This window comes from Megalops cyprinoides, chromosome 1 (genome assembly GCF_013368585.1).
Source record: "Megalops cyprinoides isolate fMegCyp1 chromosome 1, fMegCyp1.pri, whole genome shotgun sequence".
In the NCBI taxonomy this organism is placed as follows: Eukaryota; Metazoa; Chordata; class Actinopteri; order Elopiformes; family Megalopidae; genus Megalops; species Megalops cyprinoides.
In genome coordinates, this window is record NC_050583.1 from 25,521,779 (window position 1) to 25,538,546 (window position 16,768).

Below are 16,768 nucleotides of genomic sequence, written 5' to 3' on the forward strand. Positions count from 1 at the left end.
TGCCACTCATAAACAATTTTCTTAAAGCATTGTTACACAAGGAGAACACAACACAACTCAAGAATCGATTGTGTAGTCACAAAAAACAATGGTTGAACACTATACCAGCATACAGGATATATTAAAGTAATAACTATAGAGGATTATCCTGTATTAGAAGACTATACGTTCTGTTCAGATTTACTATTCTATATGGCTAACTATCAGAATGTTGCACACCAAGAACCAAGAAACAGTTTTATTTCAGTTTGGATACTGCCAGTGGGGTATTTTGAGGAAGGAGCTGGGACTCCTGTCACAGGGGAGGGCTGTCAGCTTCAAGTACTTGCCTGTCATACAGTACTATCAGGCTTAATTCTGGTCTCTAATCACTTTGCAGCAGAGCCAGACATTATTGAGCTGTTATGTGATTATGAAAATTCATATGGATTCAATGAGAGGTCTGTTACAACTGAATATAAACTGATGCTCTTACATATCAGCTTTATGAGTTCTGAGCAGCTAAAGTATGTTAGCCTCTATAAGAATGTTTGATAAGCCACTGCAATGTAATCTGAGGAAATGCAATGCACGCATATCACCAGTAACTGTAGTATGCGCATTTACTATTTTGTCTGGTTTCCCCTTTAGAGAATTTCTCCACCAGGATCTCTGCAAAATTAGTCATGTCCAAGTATTTTTCATGAGCCATTCCACACGTATGGCAAAGTCTTCACAAAGTCATAAGCTATTTTGCATATAATTGGTTCAGACTATCATCACCATGAAAAATGATGACTTATTTGTGAAAATGGAAACTACAGAGGCGCAGCTGTTTTTTGTTTTGTTTTGGTTTTTTTTTTTGGAGTAGAAGCGAGTCATTTAGCGCTTTGATTAAGTTAATTAATTAATTAATCTTTTCACATAGATATAACCACTCAAAACATATTTTAAACCAGTCTTCAAATATCAAAAATGTCACTATAATTTAAAATTAGCTCGTTGCCTGCCAAAAACGACACTGCGCGGTGGATTGTGGGATGTCAAATACAAGACCATGACGTCATTAACAGCGACTCAGCGAAAACCAACCGAGTGCTTCTTTGTTAGAAAGGTAGCGGAAGCGGATGCAGGAATGTCACTGGTAAATTTGGACTGGTACTCAGCTAGTGTGAAGCTGAATGTGAGACTTATATAATACGTTATAATGGTAATTTCAATGCATCTTTAAAATGTTGATAAATATAGCGATTTCCATTATACAGAGTTGGCTACCCTCTTATTCAGTCATTTCTGCGACATGCTCATGTAGATGATCAAATGCTAACTATCAACCCGAATTCTGTTATTGAAATTGTGTTACTGTATTTGTTCTTGTTTCAGCATTTTTTTCACATGGTTCATGTATGAGTATGATGATGGCAACCCGACAGTCTTTCACAGACTCTGACACTGCTGATGAAGCAGTGAGAGCGACTTGTGACGATGCGTCAATATGCAAAAGGTAGTTATCTTTTTGCAATATATACAAGTAACCTAAATACAGTGTCTACGATGATCTGGGTGATATGAGTTTGCATCGAGGCATACATTTGTTGGTAATAAGCAGTGGCCGTGGTTTTGTTATATGAATTTAGCGTTACTAGTGTGCGGTTTATTTCTGGTCTATGTTTTCAGCTGATAATTGGGTCTCATCTACATAGTTCTGTTTACCTTGCACGTAGAGCATAGAGTACAAGCAGACCTCAGCATATTTTGCAAATCGCTCTCCGTTCTTAATATTTAAAACATTTTCCCATATCCTACCTTTGGGTGCCAAACTTTACCACATAAACATTATCAGATAAACATTACATGAAAGCAAAATAATATGGCTTTGAAACTAGTTTGGGAGAAGGCATTAGAAAAAAGCAGAATTGCACCCAGTAAACTTACGCTTTTTAGTTAAGATATCAAATCAAATAATGCAACATATTATTTTTAAAGTTTATTCCAAAACCACTCATTTATTTGATTCACAGGTTTGCAACCAGTAAAGGCTATTGGAAGGATCCATATATCCAGTACTTTGTGAGGCAGATAGGTGAAAGAAAGGCTCCTGAGATCAACAGAGGCAAGTCATTGTACAGTGTTCTAACAGTGCATGAATGTGTCACAAAACGCTGCATGCACAATTATCTATTAGAGAAATATGAAATAACATGGCATAAGTAATAATTGATGGACCCCTCCCTAAGAGCACCTTTTTGAGCACAGTGCTGAGTTTGGTAAGTGGATTTGATCAGTCACCTTGTGTGCAGTGGTGTTCTTTTGCTGTTTTCAGAGAAAGTGGCAGAGGATTGATGCATTATTTAAACAGTATCAAGACCCATGTTTTAATTTGATTTGTGGCTCCATGTAAGTCATTGGTTGTTTTGAATATGTTTCACAATTGTAGTTGGTTGGAAAATAAAAGCAGTTTTTGTTAGATATATGATGAAACATCAAACTATTGACACAGAGTCAGTTTTTGAGGACTAAAGAGAAATGAAATAGAAAGTCCATAATACAATAGTATGCGATACATAATACAAAGTGTTTCCCATTAGACTAATTTCAAGACAAAGTAAAACAATAACATCATAAGTCTGTAATTTCTCTAGTTATTGTCATCATTTATTAGTTTTAGTCACTAAGAACTGAGAGATAATATATGTGTTATCATTCATTCACTGTATGTTGCTACCCCCTGGTGGTCAAACGAGCAATGTGCGAACCACTTTCATACGAAAGCTCACCATTTTTCCCTTGGAAAAAATATAGTATACCTAGTGATGTATCAAGTTGGTGCTCACTCCCCTCAGGATACTATGCTCGTGTGCAGGGGGTCAGTCACCTCCTGGACGAGTTTCTGAGAAAGACGACGTGTGACTGTCAGGTGATAAACCTGGGAGCAGGATTGGACACCACTTTCTGGCGCCTAAAGGTACATACTGTATAAATTGACATTAGTTGTACCAACTTGGTAAACTTGTTTAGTGCATATCTAATCAAGATTAAATACAAGTGACATAATCACATAATGTGTGCATTGTTTGTAAGTTGACTGTGTTCTGCCTTAATTTACAGGATGAAAACCTCTTGCCTAAAAAGTACTTTGAAGTTGACTTCCCAATGATTGTTGCCAGGAAGATCCACAACATCAAGTAAGGCAATAACTATACCAATATCCTTTAAGAAACTGTAGGTTCCTTTTATCGATTTATGGTAGGTGAATCTATTCATTATGACTCCTAGTGCTCAAGTGACTTGGATTGACAAACTATGTCACTTTAAAAAATCTGCACAGTCTTTTTGAATTGACACAATTAATATGACAAGAAAAATATCACTTTCTAGATGAGCCAGAAGTAGATTGGAAAGTGATTCCTGGCTTGCTTTGAAGTAGTGTTTCTCAGTGCTGGTGTTGGAGAAACACGTATGTTTTGGTTTTTCTTCCATCTGGTTTAAATAATTGTTTGATTGAGCTGTTCAATACTGATCTGTTGGACATGCATATATGCTAGTGCCCATATAAGCAAATATATAAGTAGATCATTTTAATAGCTGAATAGCTGTCCTTCAAATTTGAGGCAATTGTTGTGGCAATTAAGTATAGTTTGTGTCATCTTATTAATTAATTCAGGCCATAAAACAATACATTTAGTAATTTAATAATCTCATTTAGTCAAGATAGATCCAAGTGGATATGTCTGTTTAGTTTAAGTAGACAGAAATGAGTTAACACCCTTATTCCTTTCATTGGTAGTAGAAACACCTCTCCAGCTTTATCTTTCTCTCAATGATGCCAGCAGATGCCAGGGTGGGTGCCAGATACAAGTCAAGCAATGTCAAACATAGATCAAAATACGCCTGTGAACAACATTGAAGGAACATTGTCCATGAAATGTTGACATTCCAAGTTTAATGTTAAAACTGAAAATCACTGATGTAGATGAATATGTGTGAATGTGTGTTCTTCCAACCCCAAGTTGGAAACCAAAAGGTGCATCTCAGGACAAGTTTAGCTTGGTTTAGTTTAGATACATGGTTTCATACAGTTAAACATGTTAAGCATGCAGTTCACACCCATTCTGTCACCTTTTGGCAACAATTTGCCCACAGACAGTGGGCTGTTGAACAGTAAACTGTACGTAACATAGGTTGCAAATATAAAGTATTTTCTGAAAAATGCAAAATTAAATACACCCATTGATTCTTGCAAGTTTTTTTTAATGAAATATGAAATGGTTGACTAAATAACTCTTTCGCCCTTTGTCAGTCAGGTATTAGTGTTATCATAGGTCAGTGAAGTGCATTGAAATCACATCTCTTGGTTTGTAATACAGATAAGGGTTGTAATATATTCATCTCTGTGGTGAAAGTCAGTGGACTTTAATTCTGTTTCCGATATCCTGCCATGTGCAAAGATACCAGAAGAGGGGAACAAAATCACTTTCTTATTCACTAACCCTGCTGTTTACCTCCAGCATTTTGACAGCAGTGGCATCTTTCATTTCCTTCTTTTACCTTTACTGTATATGGTGAGTGTACAGTGCATATACCGTTCATGTAGCTACCCATTATTCAGTGAGTGATTGCTGCTACTTCTCATGATGTTGGGAAGAGGGAATGCAGAGTGAAAGGATCAGCTTGCAATCATCTTCAGTGTACAATGCACAAATCTAATTGAACGCATTGGTCCTTGGCACTATTAAGCACTATGTAGTTTTATTTTGTGCACTAAATTATAATTGGAGAATTTCAATCAACTGGTGGTAACATTAGTGCAGTAGAGAGTAGACTATTTAAATGCAGGGTGGTGTTATTATGCATGTATGAGGGGCCTCATTGTCACCTACAACATGTATACAAACATTCTTGCCTGCAGGGTGTTTTTGTATTGACCTGAGCTGACCCCTTCTTAAGCAATAAAGGTAGCGAACCTTTGTCTGTGGTCTGTAGATAGCGCTTATTTAGATAAAGCTGCTGTATGAAACAAGGCGCATTTTAAAAAGCAAATATTTATTGCAGAAGTTTGTTTCAACACATAAAAAGAGAGTGTTCATTGGACAGAGTTGTAGCTTATATGACCTGCATCGTAGCCTGACCTGCACTTGAACTTGTACCCAAATGTGACCTTAGGAAAGGTTCAGAAAGATTGTGAACCAACTGCAGGCAGCACTGAAGTTAGGTTTACTTTGGTAGTTGCATTGAATAGTTATTTTATTTTTTGATGTTGGTGTCATGGTTTCTGTGCCCAGTATCTAGATGGTGCAGTGGATTTAGATTTATACAGAAATGAAGACCATTTGAGAAAAAGGTCAATACTGAGATAGACGGTATTTATGTCAGATGTATACACCTCTGCATATGAACAAGATTATGGATTAATGAAATTCTGAATACCATCCCAAACAGACTGAACAGCAAATTTTTAGGCCAGGTCAATACACCTCCACTACACTTTGTCCTTAGTGTTGAGTAATACATTGAAACAAATTCCACCTTTCTGTTTCTGTTAACTGATGTTAGCAAAATATTTTGGGTAGAAAGATCAAGACTCATTGATTGGTGTAAAATTTTCTTTAATTTGTCACTTGGATTTATAATTTAACACATAAAAATTGTAACCTATGTAAATAGCTCTGGAGATGAGCATCTGCTAAATAACAATAATGAAATGTGTGAAGCTCATTATGGTAATATTGAGTTTGGACATGAGTATCATGACTCCCTCATTGAATGAGGGAACCTTGAGAAATGCAGCTGAAATGTGGTGTGTAGTGTTGTATTGCATTTAATACATTTGTTTTCTCAACAGGACAAAACCTCCCTTGTCAAAACCCATAATTGAAACACACTCCACAGATGCACTCTTATTAGGTAAGAGTCAAGGTAAAAAATCAACTGTTTAAACATGCTGTGCAGTGGGAAAAAAAAATATATATATATATATATTTTTTTTTTTTATTATTATTCTACTGGAGCTGTTTGAGAAGTTATCCAGTATGTAAGGGAGTGAAATGAGGGACATCACTCACTGATGCCTCGCAGAGAGTAGTGACAGTACCTCATTTTACTGATAGATGATGAAAACACCAGCAAAGCTGCCACTGCCCATGAATGTTAAATCTTTATTGTTTGATTATTGTTGTCGTTAATTAGGTGGGAATATAATTACACCAATCTTCCTCACTCTGTTTTGCCATGTTAAGTATTTTTCTGAAATTTCAAAACCCACTTCCATGTAAATCTGAACAATAACACCTATGAACCAACACAGAAGAAACATGCAAATCTGGAAAGTCTGATATGTTAAATTTATGTCATTAGTTTGTATTGTTTTCTTAGCTGGCCGTGAAGAATGTGGCTGCTGGAGAACACAATTTTCTCATAGAATTGTACAGTATTCACTCTTTCCTCTCATATTTGGCATGTTTCTTAGGAATGATTTCTAGATATATTGTTGACTGTAGCTCATAGATTTAATACTTCATGATTGCTTGAAACCTCTAGTTTTACTCCACTCTGATTGATACCAGTCCTCCTTGTGATATTTCTAAGGCAGTTAAGAGTGGAATGTATTGGGACTGTGCTGGATGGTGTCCTTCTTATCTATATGAGTCATGTTCTTGCAGCTTTTGCTACACTATTCCAAATCTGAAAAAATAACTCCATGGTACGAGCAACTAATACCATCCAGTTTGAACTAAACAGAGTGAAAGAAGAAAGAAGTAAAGCCTTTAATGATGTATGTGGACCCCCTTTTTCACATTAAGGTGCACATTGGTCTCCTGGCACTCCTGGGCTAATTTTCATTGTATGTGTGACAGATGGCCACAGCCTTGACTCAGACAGATACTGTGTCTTCGGTGCTGATCTCAGGGACATCGCAGGCCTGGAGGACAAACTGAAGAAGTTCCACATGGATCCAAAGTAAGTTGCATACAGTGTCCTGGAGGCTGGATGCCTTCATTTGGCTCAAATGTATCGAGTCAGGATATTATCTTCTCTTTACTTCAGCTGCTTGTGCTTGTTCTCAGTATATCCCCACCCAACCTTTCCTCCGGTCTGCACGGACAAGACATGAAGGCCAATTGTCTCTGCTTGTTTGTATGTAACCTGTTTATCCAAAAAGCTCCCTTTTTCTGGACTAAGTCCTCAGCACTGTGAAATGACAGTGTGATCAAATACTCGCATCTCCATTAGAGGTTTTTAGATTCAATGTCTGTTGTTCTGTTCTGGGGCTTAGTGTCCGATTTACCTCTGTTTCTGAGGCTGGATCATTAGCACTGATCTGATAGCTTTCCCCCTCCTTGACAAGGTGATTTAGATGATCCTCTCACTACATCAGTATTTCTGTATCATTATGGTAGTAACAAATCCTAACACGTACAAGGTATCCATAGTCATATTTACTCTCTCATTTAAAGTATTTGTAAATATCAGGTACATTTACATTTAAAGCATCCAAAGTGACTTATAAGTGAGGCAGAGTACAGCAAAAGCAAAAAGCCATACAATTAGTCAACAATATTAGAAGCGCTGCATGACCAGGTTTCAGTAGTTGGCTAGACAAGGTACAAGATAGCTAGTAGAGATAGCATGAAACAGAGTGCATGAAACCATTCAATTTTTTAAAGGAAAACAAAGTTTACGACACATGAAGTAGCTTTAAGTGATAGCATTTCAGGTGTTCAGGTGAGTAAGTTACATTAGGATCTTCTGTGACGTTGTATTACAGACCTCTTAATGGCTAGTTAATGAAGTTTACCCTGCAGATCTGAGTGTCCACATTTGTGATCAAGTCATTTACTGAGCGTATGCATGCTGCCAAAGTGGCACAGTGTGAAAGAGAGCTGCTTTTGCGTGACTGTATCTGTTAGTGCTGGTGGGGGAGCCGTGGTGTTTTGTAAGATGTTTGGGCCAGATGGCTGCCTGAGGGACGGCACAGTGTATCTCTTTGGCACATCTCTCGTTATTATAAATGGTGTTGTTTGGGTTGGGTGGTGAATCGTTCCACAGTCTGTCCCTGACCAGAGCAGGCACGCACGTGGGTTCTTCATTTCCATTTGTGGGTCAAAAATCTGTATCTGCCATGACCTGTGCGGATGCAGCTTAGAGAAGTCCATATACCCTGGAACTAGATTAAAGCAAGGGACATTCTATACAGGTTTCTCATACTGTTTATTCATGGGTTCCTGTGAGTTCCACTGAGCCTGCCAACGTTTATTAAAGGGAAACTCTCATGTGAACTTAAAATGATACAAAAAAGTGTCTCCTAATCTTTACTCGTATATGTGTCATTATTGAAAAGCTCCTCATTTGTTATAAAAAGATAAGGATGTAAGATGAACAGGAACACGAGCTGGAGTGTAAATCAAATGCCCGACTGCCACACACTGACATTAAAGCGTGAAAAAAACAGTGGAAGAAATGGAGACTCAGTCTTGTGCTTTTCAGTACTCGTACATTCTAAACTGTGAAGTAGTGAACAACATAGTAAATTGTAGATTTGTGGTGCAGTTACACTTTTAGATTTGAGTAGCTTTTCTTGGGATTGAGTACAAGAATTCAAAAGGTTTTACACTACATTCCCTGTAAAATTGAAATTTGATATGTTGTTCAGTACCTATTACATGCCTAAAATCCTTTTCAGGAGTGCACATTTGTCTTATAATTGTGCATCACAAATGCCAGGTCTGCCAGTATGTTTTGAATAAAAAAATGTTAATTGTAGAAAAAGTGTGGTGATTTTATGAATGACTTGCTTATGAATGCTTGTAATCCCTCCATACACTGCATGATGCTTTTGTGTCATTTTGATTGGTGATGAAGGTCCTGTTCCCCACCATTTCGATTGGTGATGAAGGTGCTGTTCCCCACCTCCAGGTTGCCCACTCTGTTCCTGTCCGAGTGTGTGCTGGTGTATATAACTCCCGAGCAGTCCTCCAAGCTGTTGCACTGGGCGGCTGATACCTTCCACACTGCCATGTTCATCAACTACGAACAGGTCAGATGCAGGCTTCCATGGGCTGTCACAACTGAAAAACCTGCTGTGATGGGAGACACTAACTACAGTAGAACAAACCCTTTAATGGTGTTTGTATGTGCAGGTGAACATGGAAGATCGCTTTGGACAGGTAATGATTGAGAATCTGCAGAGGCGTCAGTGCAACTTGGCTGGAGTGGAAGTGTGTCGCTCCCTGGACTCGCAGGTGAAGTGCTTTCTCGTAATCCTGCACAGAAACACATAGGCATTATAATCTGTGGACTCCTGCAAAAAGCTTCCTATTGCCATAAAACCTTGGCCTTCAAGAGTGGAACAGATAATTATCTTTTTGTAATTCAGCTTTACAACTCTTTCATTTATTATGCATTCTGAGCTTTGGAAAGGTTCATTTGGCTGGTATCACTGGTTGGACAGCAATTAATCTGCACCAATCTGTAAATTTGGGTGCACAGTCGGCTGTTCACTGCAGCTGTTAGCAGCTTCCATAGTTCTCACAGCATTACGTAAAGAACCAGGTTATGACCTTGGGCCCAAATGGCTGAAAATGAGCTGTACACCAATGCTAATAAAACATGTCTGAAAGTGAGCTGCTAGTCATATGGGCCTACCTCCAGGTCATTCTGTTTACCTCATTTCAGAACATTTCATTCTGTAGTTTCTGTATTTGTGTGTGTGAATTATATTCTGTAAATATAATTACACTTGCACTATAGACATATAACATGTATGTCATACAGTGTAGGCTTAAGCAGTGAAATGAGTTTGATGTACGGCACAGCTTCAGATAGGTTTACATACTACATTGAATTCTCTTTTGTAGAAAAAACATATAAATGTCTTGCTTTCCCTTTGATAAACCTTCCATTTGTATTATTGTTAGTTTGTGAGTATGTGTTTATACACATACAAATATATGTATTATGTAATATACATGCACACACACGCACAAAACAGAAGGAAATACAAGTAGAAGGTACTGTGTGAACATGGTGGATAAGACTGTGACGTTGTCTTTGGTGTCTGTCTGTGTTGTAGAAAGAGCGATTTCTGCTGTCTGGTTGGGAGAGTGCCGATGCTCTGGACATGATGACTGTGTACAGTGTCCTTCCCCAGGAAGATGTGGCCAGGTACATAACACCTGACACTAGACACGTCTGTGGAGGCATGCACTTAATCTAGAGACTATGGCCTTAGCTGGGCACTCACACAAAGTACGAGAAACAGAGAGAAAGATGTAAAGTTAAAGATGGTAAAGATAGGTAGATCAACAAATCGATAGAACTGGATTGATAAACAGATAAATTGATATACATATATAGATAATACAATATAAATGTCATACATTCCTCGAAAACATTGTGGACAAAACCTGTGTACTGAAAATGATAAATGATAATGATGTCATTTTGAATGACGATTAAGATATCAAATGATTCCCTAAGATTAGCTGTGGTATGTGGCCCTTTAGCAAAGCAGGCCTTTCATTTGAAAGATTTGGCATAGAGTCATAAGATTCATGAAGGCCATTTGGAAATTGAATTGCTTCCATTTACACTCTTATCTGCATAGACTATTGGAATATTGACCATACTTTCTTATTGTTCTAGGCTAAGTGTTGAAAACCTGATGAATGAGCATGTGATCATTATATTTCAATGATTTACTAGTTAAGGACAAAGGTATTAAAAATTAACAGATCTGAGTGCATATTTTCTCATGCATTTCACACTCAGGCCATGTCAGTTCATGCATTTCATTCTTCATGACCTGAGGGTAGATCTATATGATAATAATTGTAATATCGATCTATAGCCTGGTCTCTGAGTTTAGATCTATAATGATATTTTAATCCAGACGCTGGCCACAGTTGTAATAGTTAATAATATACATCCCATTTTGTCCTTTATTGTACCCAAAGTGGGGACCAGGAATCCCTGATGACTCTCAGGGTTAGTTTCAGGCAATCAAACAGCAGTTATGCACTCTGCCCCAGTTTCCAGGCATTATAGGTTATAGTCTGGACTTTGGAGACAGTGATTATCTGAGACAGAAGATGGGGAGGAGGGATAAAGAGATTTTGATTCTCAGATTTGGTCCTTGGTTGAAGGGGGAGAATGATGCAAAGGTTGTGGCTGTTGGCAGGCTTGTGCCAGTGTAATAGATAATTGATCTTTAGAAGGGAACGTGAAACTTACATGCACTTCATGTAACACATGGACAGGGTGCAAAAATGCAGAGTTCTTCTTAACCAAGAGCTCTGCATAATTACTTTGAAATCCTCTGTGAATGTAACTGAAAGCCATTGCAAGTCATGACAGACAAAAACCTCTGCTTCATTCTGTCCGCATCAGTTAAAAGCAGACATCGCAGAGAGAAAGAGTGCTGGAACGGCCACATAAAAGTTAGGCCACCTGCCAGCCCTGTCAGTCAGTCACACACACGCAAGTGACCTCACTCCCCGCTCTCCCTTGTGCATCACAGTCCACAAAACTTGTGTGCTCCCAGTTGTCCTTTTATGGCTGTGGGCAGTATTAATGTCATACTGATCGTTTTTCCATCAGTCCTCTCAAGAGGCAAATGCACATTTATTTCTCAAACGCACGATAGGATTTTGATGACATAAATGGTATTATTTTATATAAACTGTCTCACTGGAGATTTTGCATGCCTCTTGATAAACATTGGCAGAAAATGTAGGAATTTCATTTGTGGAAACCACAAGGCATGGTTATTAATGTTGTCAACAGCATACATGCGACTCTTGTGGAATAACATTTATTTTGGCCTCAGATGGACTTATCAGCACTCACTGTTCTCTGTCAGATGTTTTACTGTTTAAAATTAAAAGAAAATGTTCCATATTAAACACCTTAATTCATCCTTTTAAAGAACCTAACACTCAAGACTGCTCAACTTGTTGACAGTATTAAAACTTAACATTTACAGAATAGAACGACTGGAGTTCTTAGATGAGAAGGAGCTTCTCCAGCAGCTTCTGCAACACTATTGTATCTGCTGGGCTGCCAAGGATAAACTCAAATTAGGTAAGAATATATGGTGAAGTTTGTGTAAATTTGCATGCTGCATTCATATAATAATTACACTGTCAATTTATTATGATAAATATTTGGATTTGTTCATTTGCCTTAACAAAACCTTTTACTAGTGACACCAGCCTACAAATTTGCTATGCATACTCTTTTTAACTTTTTTTCAGGACTTGCACAAATTGCATTTTAAACAAGGAAGGGACTGTCGGCTTGAAACCCAGATGGAGATGGTTCTATGTGCCATAAACACTCAGAATACTGGCAGAGAGGGAAAGCATACTGATGACTGGACTATTGTTCCTTTGTTTGGCTGAAATAAAATGTATTTAATGAGCTGTGTTTGCATCCCTTATGTGTCTATGGCATGTTAATATTGTGGAAAAGGGACTAAATGCACTTCTTCTAAATTGAGTGGAGTGATGTACAGTAATGCATACTTATTCTGTTCCATCATTTGTACATTTGCTTCGGCAGCTGAAGTGAAAAATGGAAGCATTTAGCAATATAGTGAAGTATGTTTATTTAAAAGTAGTTTCAGAATCATATATGTTAGGAGTCAGGATCTGCCTGTTCAGTTGATGATTTTTTTACACTCATTAATTTATTGGGATTTTTGAAAAGTGATGATTTGATGAAAAGGGTGATTTGAAAAGTTGCTAAGTGACATTTTTGAATACTGACAAGCCTTTATGGGAAGATTTATTTTTGGTCCTTGATATTACAGCATAACATCAACTGTAGTGTTTCTCTTATTGTGTTTTCTAATATCATGCATAAATGATTCAAGACATGTATATCGCATTTTGTAGACTACTATAAGTAGGTGTTTCAATGTACTGATTTAAGATTTGATTTTGTTTGATTTTACTTTCAGATGAACCTTTTGGGATCAAGAGGAAAAAAACTGTTTCATTAACTCATGGCTTATCCATAAACTTTTCACTGAAGATCTGTATATGTTTGCTTTGCACATAAATGTGGCGGTTGACCTTGTTCATTAAATAACTGTCACATTTAAGGTGTATATACATGGTTGTAGTTGTCAGAATAGAATAACTACAAGGAATCTGTCCTGATGGAGACCTGGTGACCTTTCAGATATTCTTCAAAACTTTGTCCTCAAACAGAACATAGTCCTTGAAAATTAGCCAGCTCGTAAATCTTTAATACTTGGATCAATATTAAAAGCAGGCTTGTGGTAGTCTTTGATCCTTAGTAGGCGATCCACTTCTAAAGTTTCCATTGCGAACCTCTTCTGGCTAACCATTAACCTCATCCAATCAGACTGCTTCATGCTGTCAATAAACAAAGTCATATCTCAAAACACATTTTGAGTTTTCAGCCTCCAAAGTAGATAACACCATTTTATCAGTGAGAAACAATCAGCCCTCCAGGTGCTGTTTATAAAGAATGCTCACCTATGTTTGGCTCAACACTGGGCACATGGTTCTGCAGTTAATTCTAATCCCCTCATTGGTTATTGCTGCAAAATTCGATCTTTGACCACTGGCATACAATGGACTTTGGGGTGTTGGGTGACTCTGTCATATCAATTAAATTGATTATTGATTTACAAAAAAATTAAATACCCATATAAGTCAGCAGGCTATATTCCATTGAATCCCATACCTTCTTTCCATTTATAATGGCTGACGCCCATTTCAAAACCTGAAAGCTTTTTTTTTTTCACAAATTAAATTGGCTTTGCTTTTTTCTGAGTTGCTCCAAATACTGACCTGGGAGGTAGATAGAAGCAGCAATTGCACAGGAGTTGTCCAGTCTTTTTTTAACAGTTGTTGGTTCCATGTTTTGGCATTGTAGTGTTTTATTCTGAGTTTTGATATTTGTGATTTAGTTTGAGTTTAAAGGGTTTCTGTGCTGAATCCCAGGTGGAGTACTGTTGTACCCTCAGACAAGATACTTAACCAGAATGTCCTCAGTAAATATCTGGCTTTATTCATTGGTAATAGGTGAAATATGGGAGCTGTTTCATGCCTTGTGTTGAATGAGTTGCATACCTATGCATACCCAGAGCAGTAGGGGTCAGATATGTTGCAAAGAGTTTCAGGGTAGGCCATTGGTTGGTTGCAGGAACATACAGCATCATATAGCACTGTATCTCAAAGCGAATAAAGACACAAACTTTTCTTGAGCAGTATTTTGTTTTCTTTCTCACACACGTATCTATACCCTGGATTGGAGAATCCCCTGAATCATGTCAATCTATAATCTACAATAACTAGCAAAAATGTGATCAGAAATAATTCTAAAATCTTCAAAAACCAAGCTGTTAATGAGTAAGAAGTCATATTATCTTTTTGGTATTTTTTTCTGATCATTTATATACTGCCAAAGCTGTTGTCTGCATGCAATATTGTATTGTTTGTTTTCCCATGAAAAATTCCTAATCTATTCCAAATCATATTCATAGCCATTTGATGTTACGATTTGATGAAGTTTAAGTTTTGATTTTCAAGGCTAATACTTAATTCCAATGGTTAGATATGACGATACTAAGTACAAAAATGGCCCTGTAAATTCTTTATGAGATATTATTTTAAGATGAAATGTCACCTTACATGCGCATGGCTTCACAACAATGCATCATAAAGCGTATCCATGCATGACAACACCTACAAAATGAAGTATGTAGCTGAGTCATGTATTCAGTGCTGGCAGGTAAGTAGTTAAGTGTTTACCAGTTGGGCTTCTGACTAGCTCAGCAGTTCAGGCAATCAATATGAGTGCATGATGAGCGGTATGGCCCAAAGTCAATCCCAGTCAATCGATGATAACTAGGAGCCCACAGTGGCAGAACATATTGTCTTCCTTCTACCAGGGATTAGGGTAGGCAGGGGTTGCTCATCTCACTCCTCTCTGACACCCAGTGACTCAACAGGCACAACAGGCACCTCCAGGTTATTTGGATGACACCTGTGAAGCCGTGCCCAGTGTACTTGGCAGCTGGCAATGTGAAAAATAGTTGTGGTTGACGTGTGGGGGTGTCGGAGGATTGCATTCACTACACTCCGGCACTGCTGCCTGAGTACAGCGGCTGTCATGGTGAGACAATCACAATGTGTCCAACTGGTGATACCAAAATAGGGCTTCATAAACAGGAAAAAGCATAAAAAAGTCTGCGTGTAGATCTGATGTTCCTTAAAGTTTGTTAACATATTACAAACATTGTTCTTTACAACTGAATTTGCATTGAATGTAATATATTTGACAATCAAAAAATTATGACATATGTTTGTAGTCTGCTGTGATCTGGTTGACAAAATAGAACTGAATATAATTTGTTTTACAGATTATGTGCAGTAATGTCCAAAATTAGGCAATAGATCATAAATTAACTACTTTGAAATTATCATCAGATTATATACCCAAGACAAATAGTATCATAAAGAGTGAATTATTACTGGTTAAAGAGGGGCCCTGAATGAAGAAAAGCAACCTGCAGCATCAACTTAATTATGTACAATGAGATTTGATGCATTAATTACTGTACATAATTACATAATTACTGCCCTTGTAAAGTAATAAATATTTGCTTCTGTTTACATAATGAAGATTAGGGAATATTGATCCTACAATATATGACAAAACCTGTTCAAGTGCTGTTTATTTGTTGTTTCTGACAGGTCTAATTTTTATCAATGGATTAAATGTGTAAAGGTAGGGTCAATGGAGAGCCAATTCTCATTTACTGTACGGTGAGACCAAGGGGATATCATCACAGCAAGATACAAAAACTCATACCCAGAGAGCCAAAGAAGAGTCTAACCATGTCTCAAGGTACTTACAGAATGTGACATTTACATTTATTTACATTTACATTTATTCTTTTGGCAAATGCTTTTATCCAAAGTGATGTACAAGTGAGGGAGAGAACAACACAAGCAAATGGCCATATAAGGAGTCAACAATATTAGAAGTTTCAATAGTTGGCCAGACAAGGTGCAAGCTAGCGATAGTCAACAAGTGTGACAAAGTGTAGCTCTGCTGTAGTTCACACATGATAAAGAGTTACAAAGTTTTGGATTGGCTAATCCAGAGTGGAAGAAATGATATACTCAATATAGAACTGTGTCTTAAGTGTACAGGTATATCTGAGATTTTACAACAGTTTGTGCAATGCTGATTACATTCATTGGAAACATAGTGCGGCCTAAACCGAGCTATGAGGGACTCTTTAGGCGATAGTTAATGGCTCTGAGAAAATATTTTTAAATTCAACCTGTTGAATACATTTGGAAAGGTTTTCTGCAAACCAGGGAAGGTTCCTAAAGTCTCATTAAAGGCAAATGCTGCAGAGCGTGTACAGAGGAATGGAATGGCCCATGGTGTCAGGTAGCTTGGGTAGATCTATGGAGGTGGTTACATAAACCTGCATAATGTTCAATGGCAGATGCCATTTACTACCAGCCTGAAATCTTGACTACATATTAGAGATGATGTCTGTATTTAGACAGAGTCAGTTGCTCGTTTACCAGTCTCTCAATGACTTTTGGCAAACAAAGCGAATGGTGCTCACATTAATAATATAATCTGATTCACATGCATTCTGTTTATGTTCATGTTCATGATTGTGAACATATTCTCAGAAATAAAGATATCAGTCAACAACTATAAAGTATTATGTATATTCACATGTAAAAATGCTCAGGAAACAGTCTTCTGTGTTGATTTCTTTTCATTGCTT

General features: G+C 37.5%; 1 protein-coding gene across 3 annotated transcripts; it reads left to right on the forward strand.

Moving 5' to 3' along the window:
- The first annotated feature begins 1,059 nt into the window (after positions 1–1,059).
- On the forward strand, positions 1,060–12,305 carry lcmt1 (leucine carboxyl methyltransferase 1). 3 transcript variants are annotated; one of them, XM_036539041.1, is made up of 12 exons: positions 1,060–1,123; positions 1,363–1,483; positions 2,001–2,092; positions 2,823–2,944; positions 3,088–3,164; positions 5,822–5,883; positions 6,834–6,936; positions 8,893–9,013; positions 9,117–9,218; positions 10,049–10,140; positions 11,960–12,057; positions 12,231–12,305. In XM_036539041.1, the coding sequence occupies exons 2-12, from the start codon at positions 1,386–1,388 to the stop codon at positions 12,251–12,253; spliced, it is 990 nt and encodes a 329-aa protein (XP_036394934.1). In that variant the 5' UTR covers positions 1,060–1,123; positions 1,363–1,385; the 3' UTR covers positions 12,254–12,305. The 3 variants fall into 3 exon arrangements, with proteins under 3 accessions (XP_036394934.1, XP_036394926.1, XP_036394918.1); XM_036539033.1 differs by having other exon boundaries at positions 1,097–1,162; XM_036539025.1 differs by having other exon boundaries at positions 1,103–1,189.
- Positions 12,306–16,768: the final 4,463 nt, after the last annotated feature.

What these genes read in the sequence shown, in the direction of transcription:
- lcmt1 (XM_036539041.1), top strand. Translation starts at nt 1,386, where the DNA reads ATGAGTATGATGATGGCAACCCGACAGTCTTTCACAGACTCTGACACT. An exon ending in GGCTCCTGAGATCAACAGAG is followed by an intron (nt 2,093 to 2,822) that starts GCAAGTCATTGT and finishes CACTCCCCTCAG; the next exon opens with GATACTATGCTCGTGTGCAG. An exon ending in GTCGCTCCCTGGACTCGCAG is followed by an intron (nt 9,219 to 10,048) that starts GTGAAGTGCTTT and finishes TCTGTGTTGTAG; the next exon opens with AAAGAGCGATTTCTGCTGTC.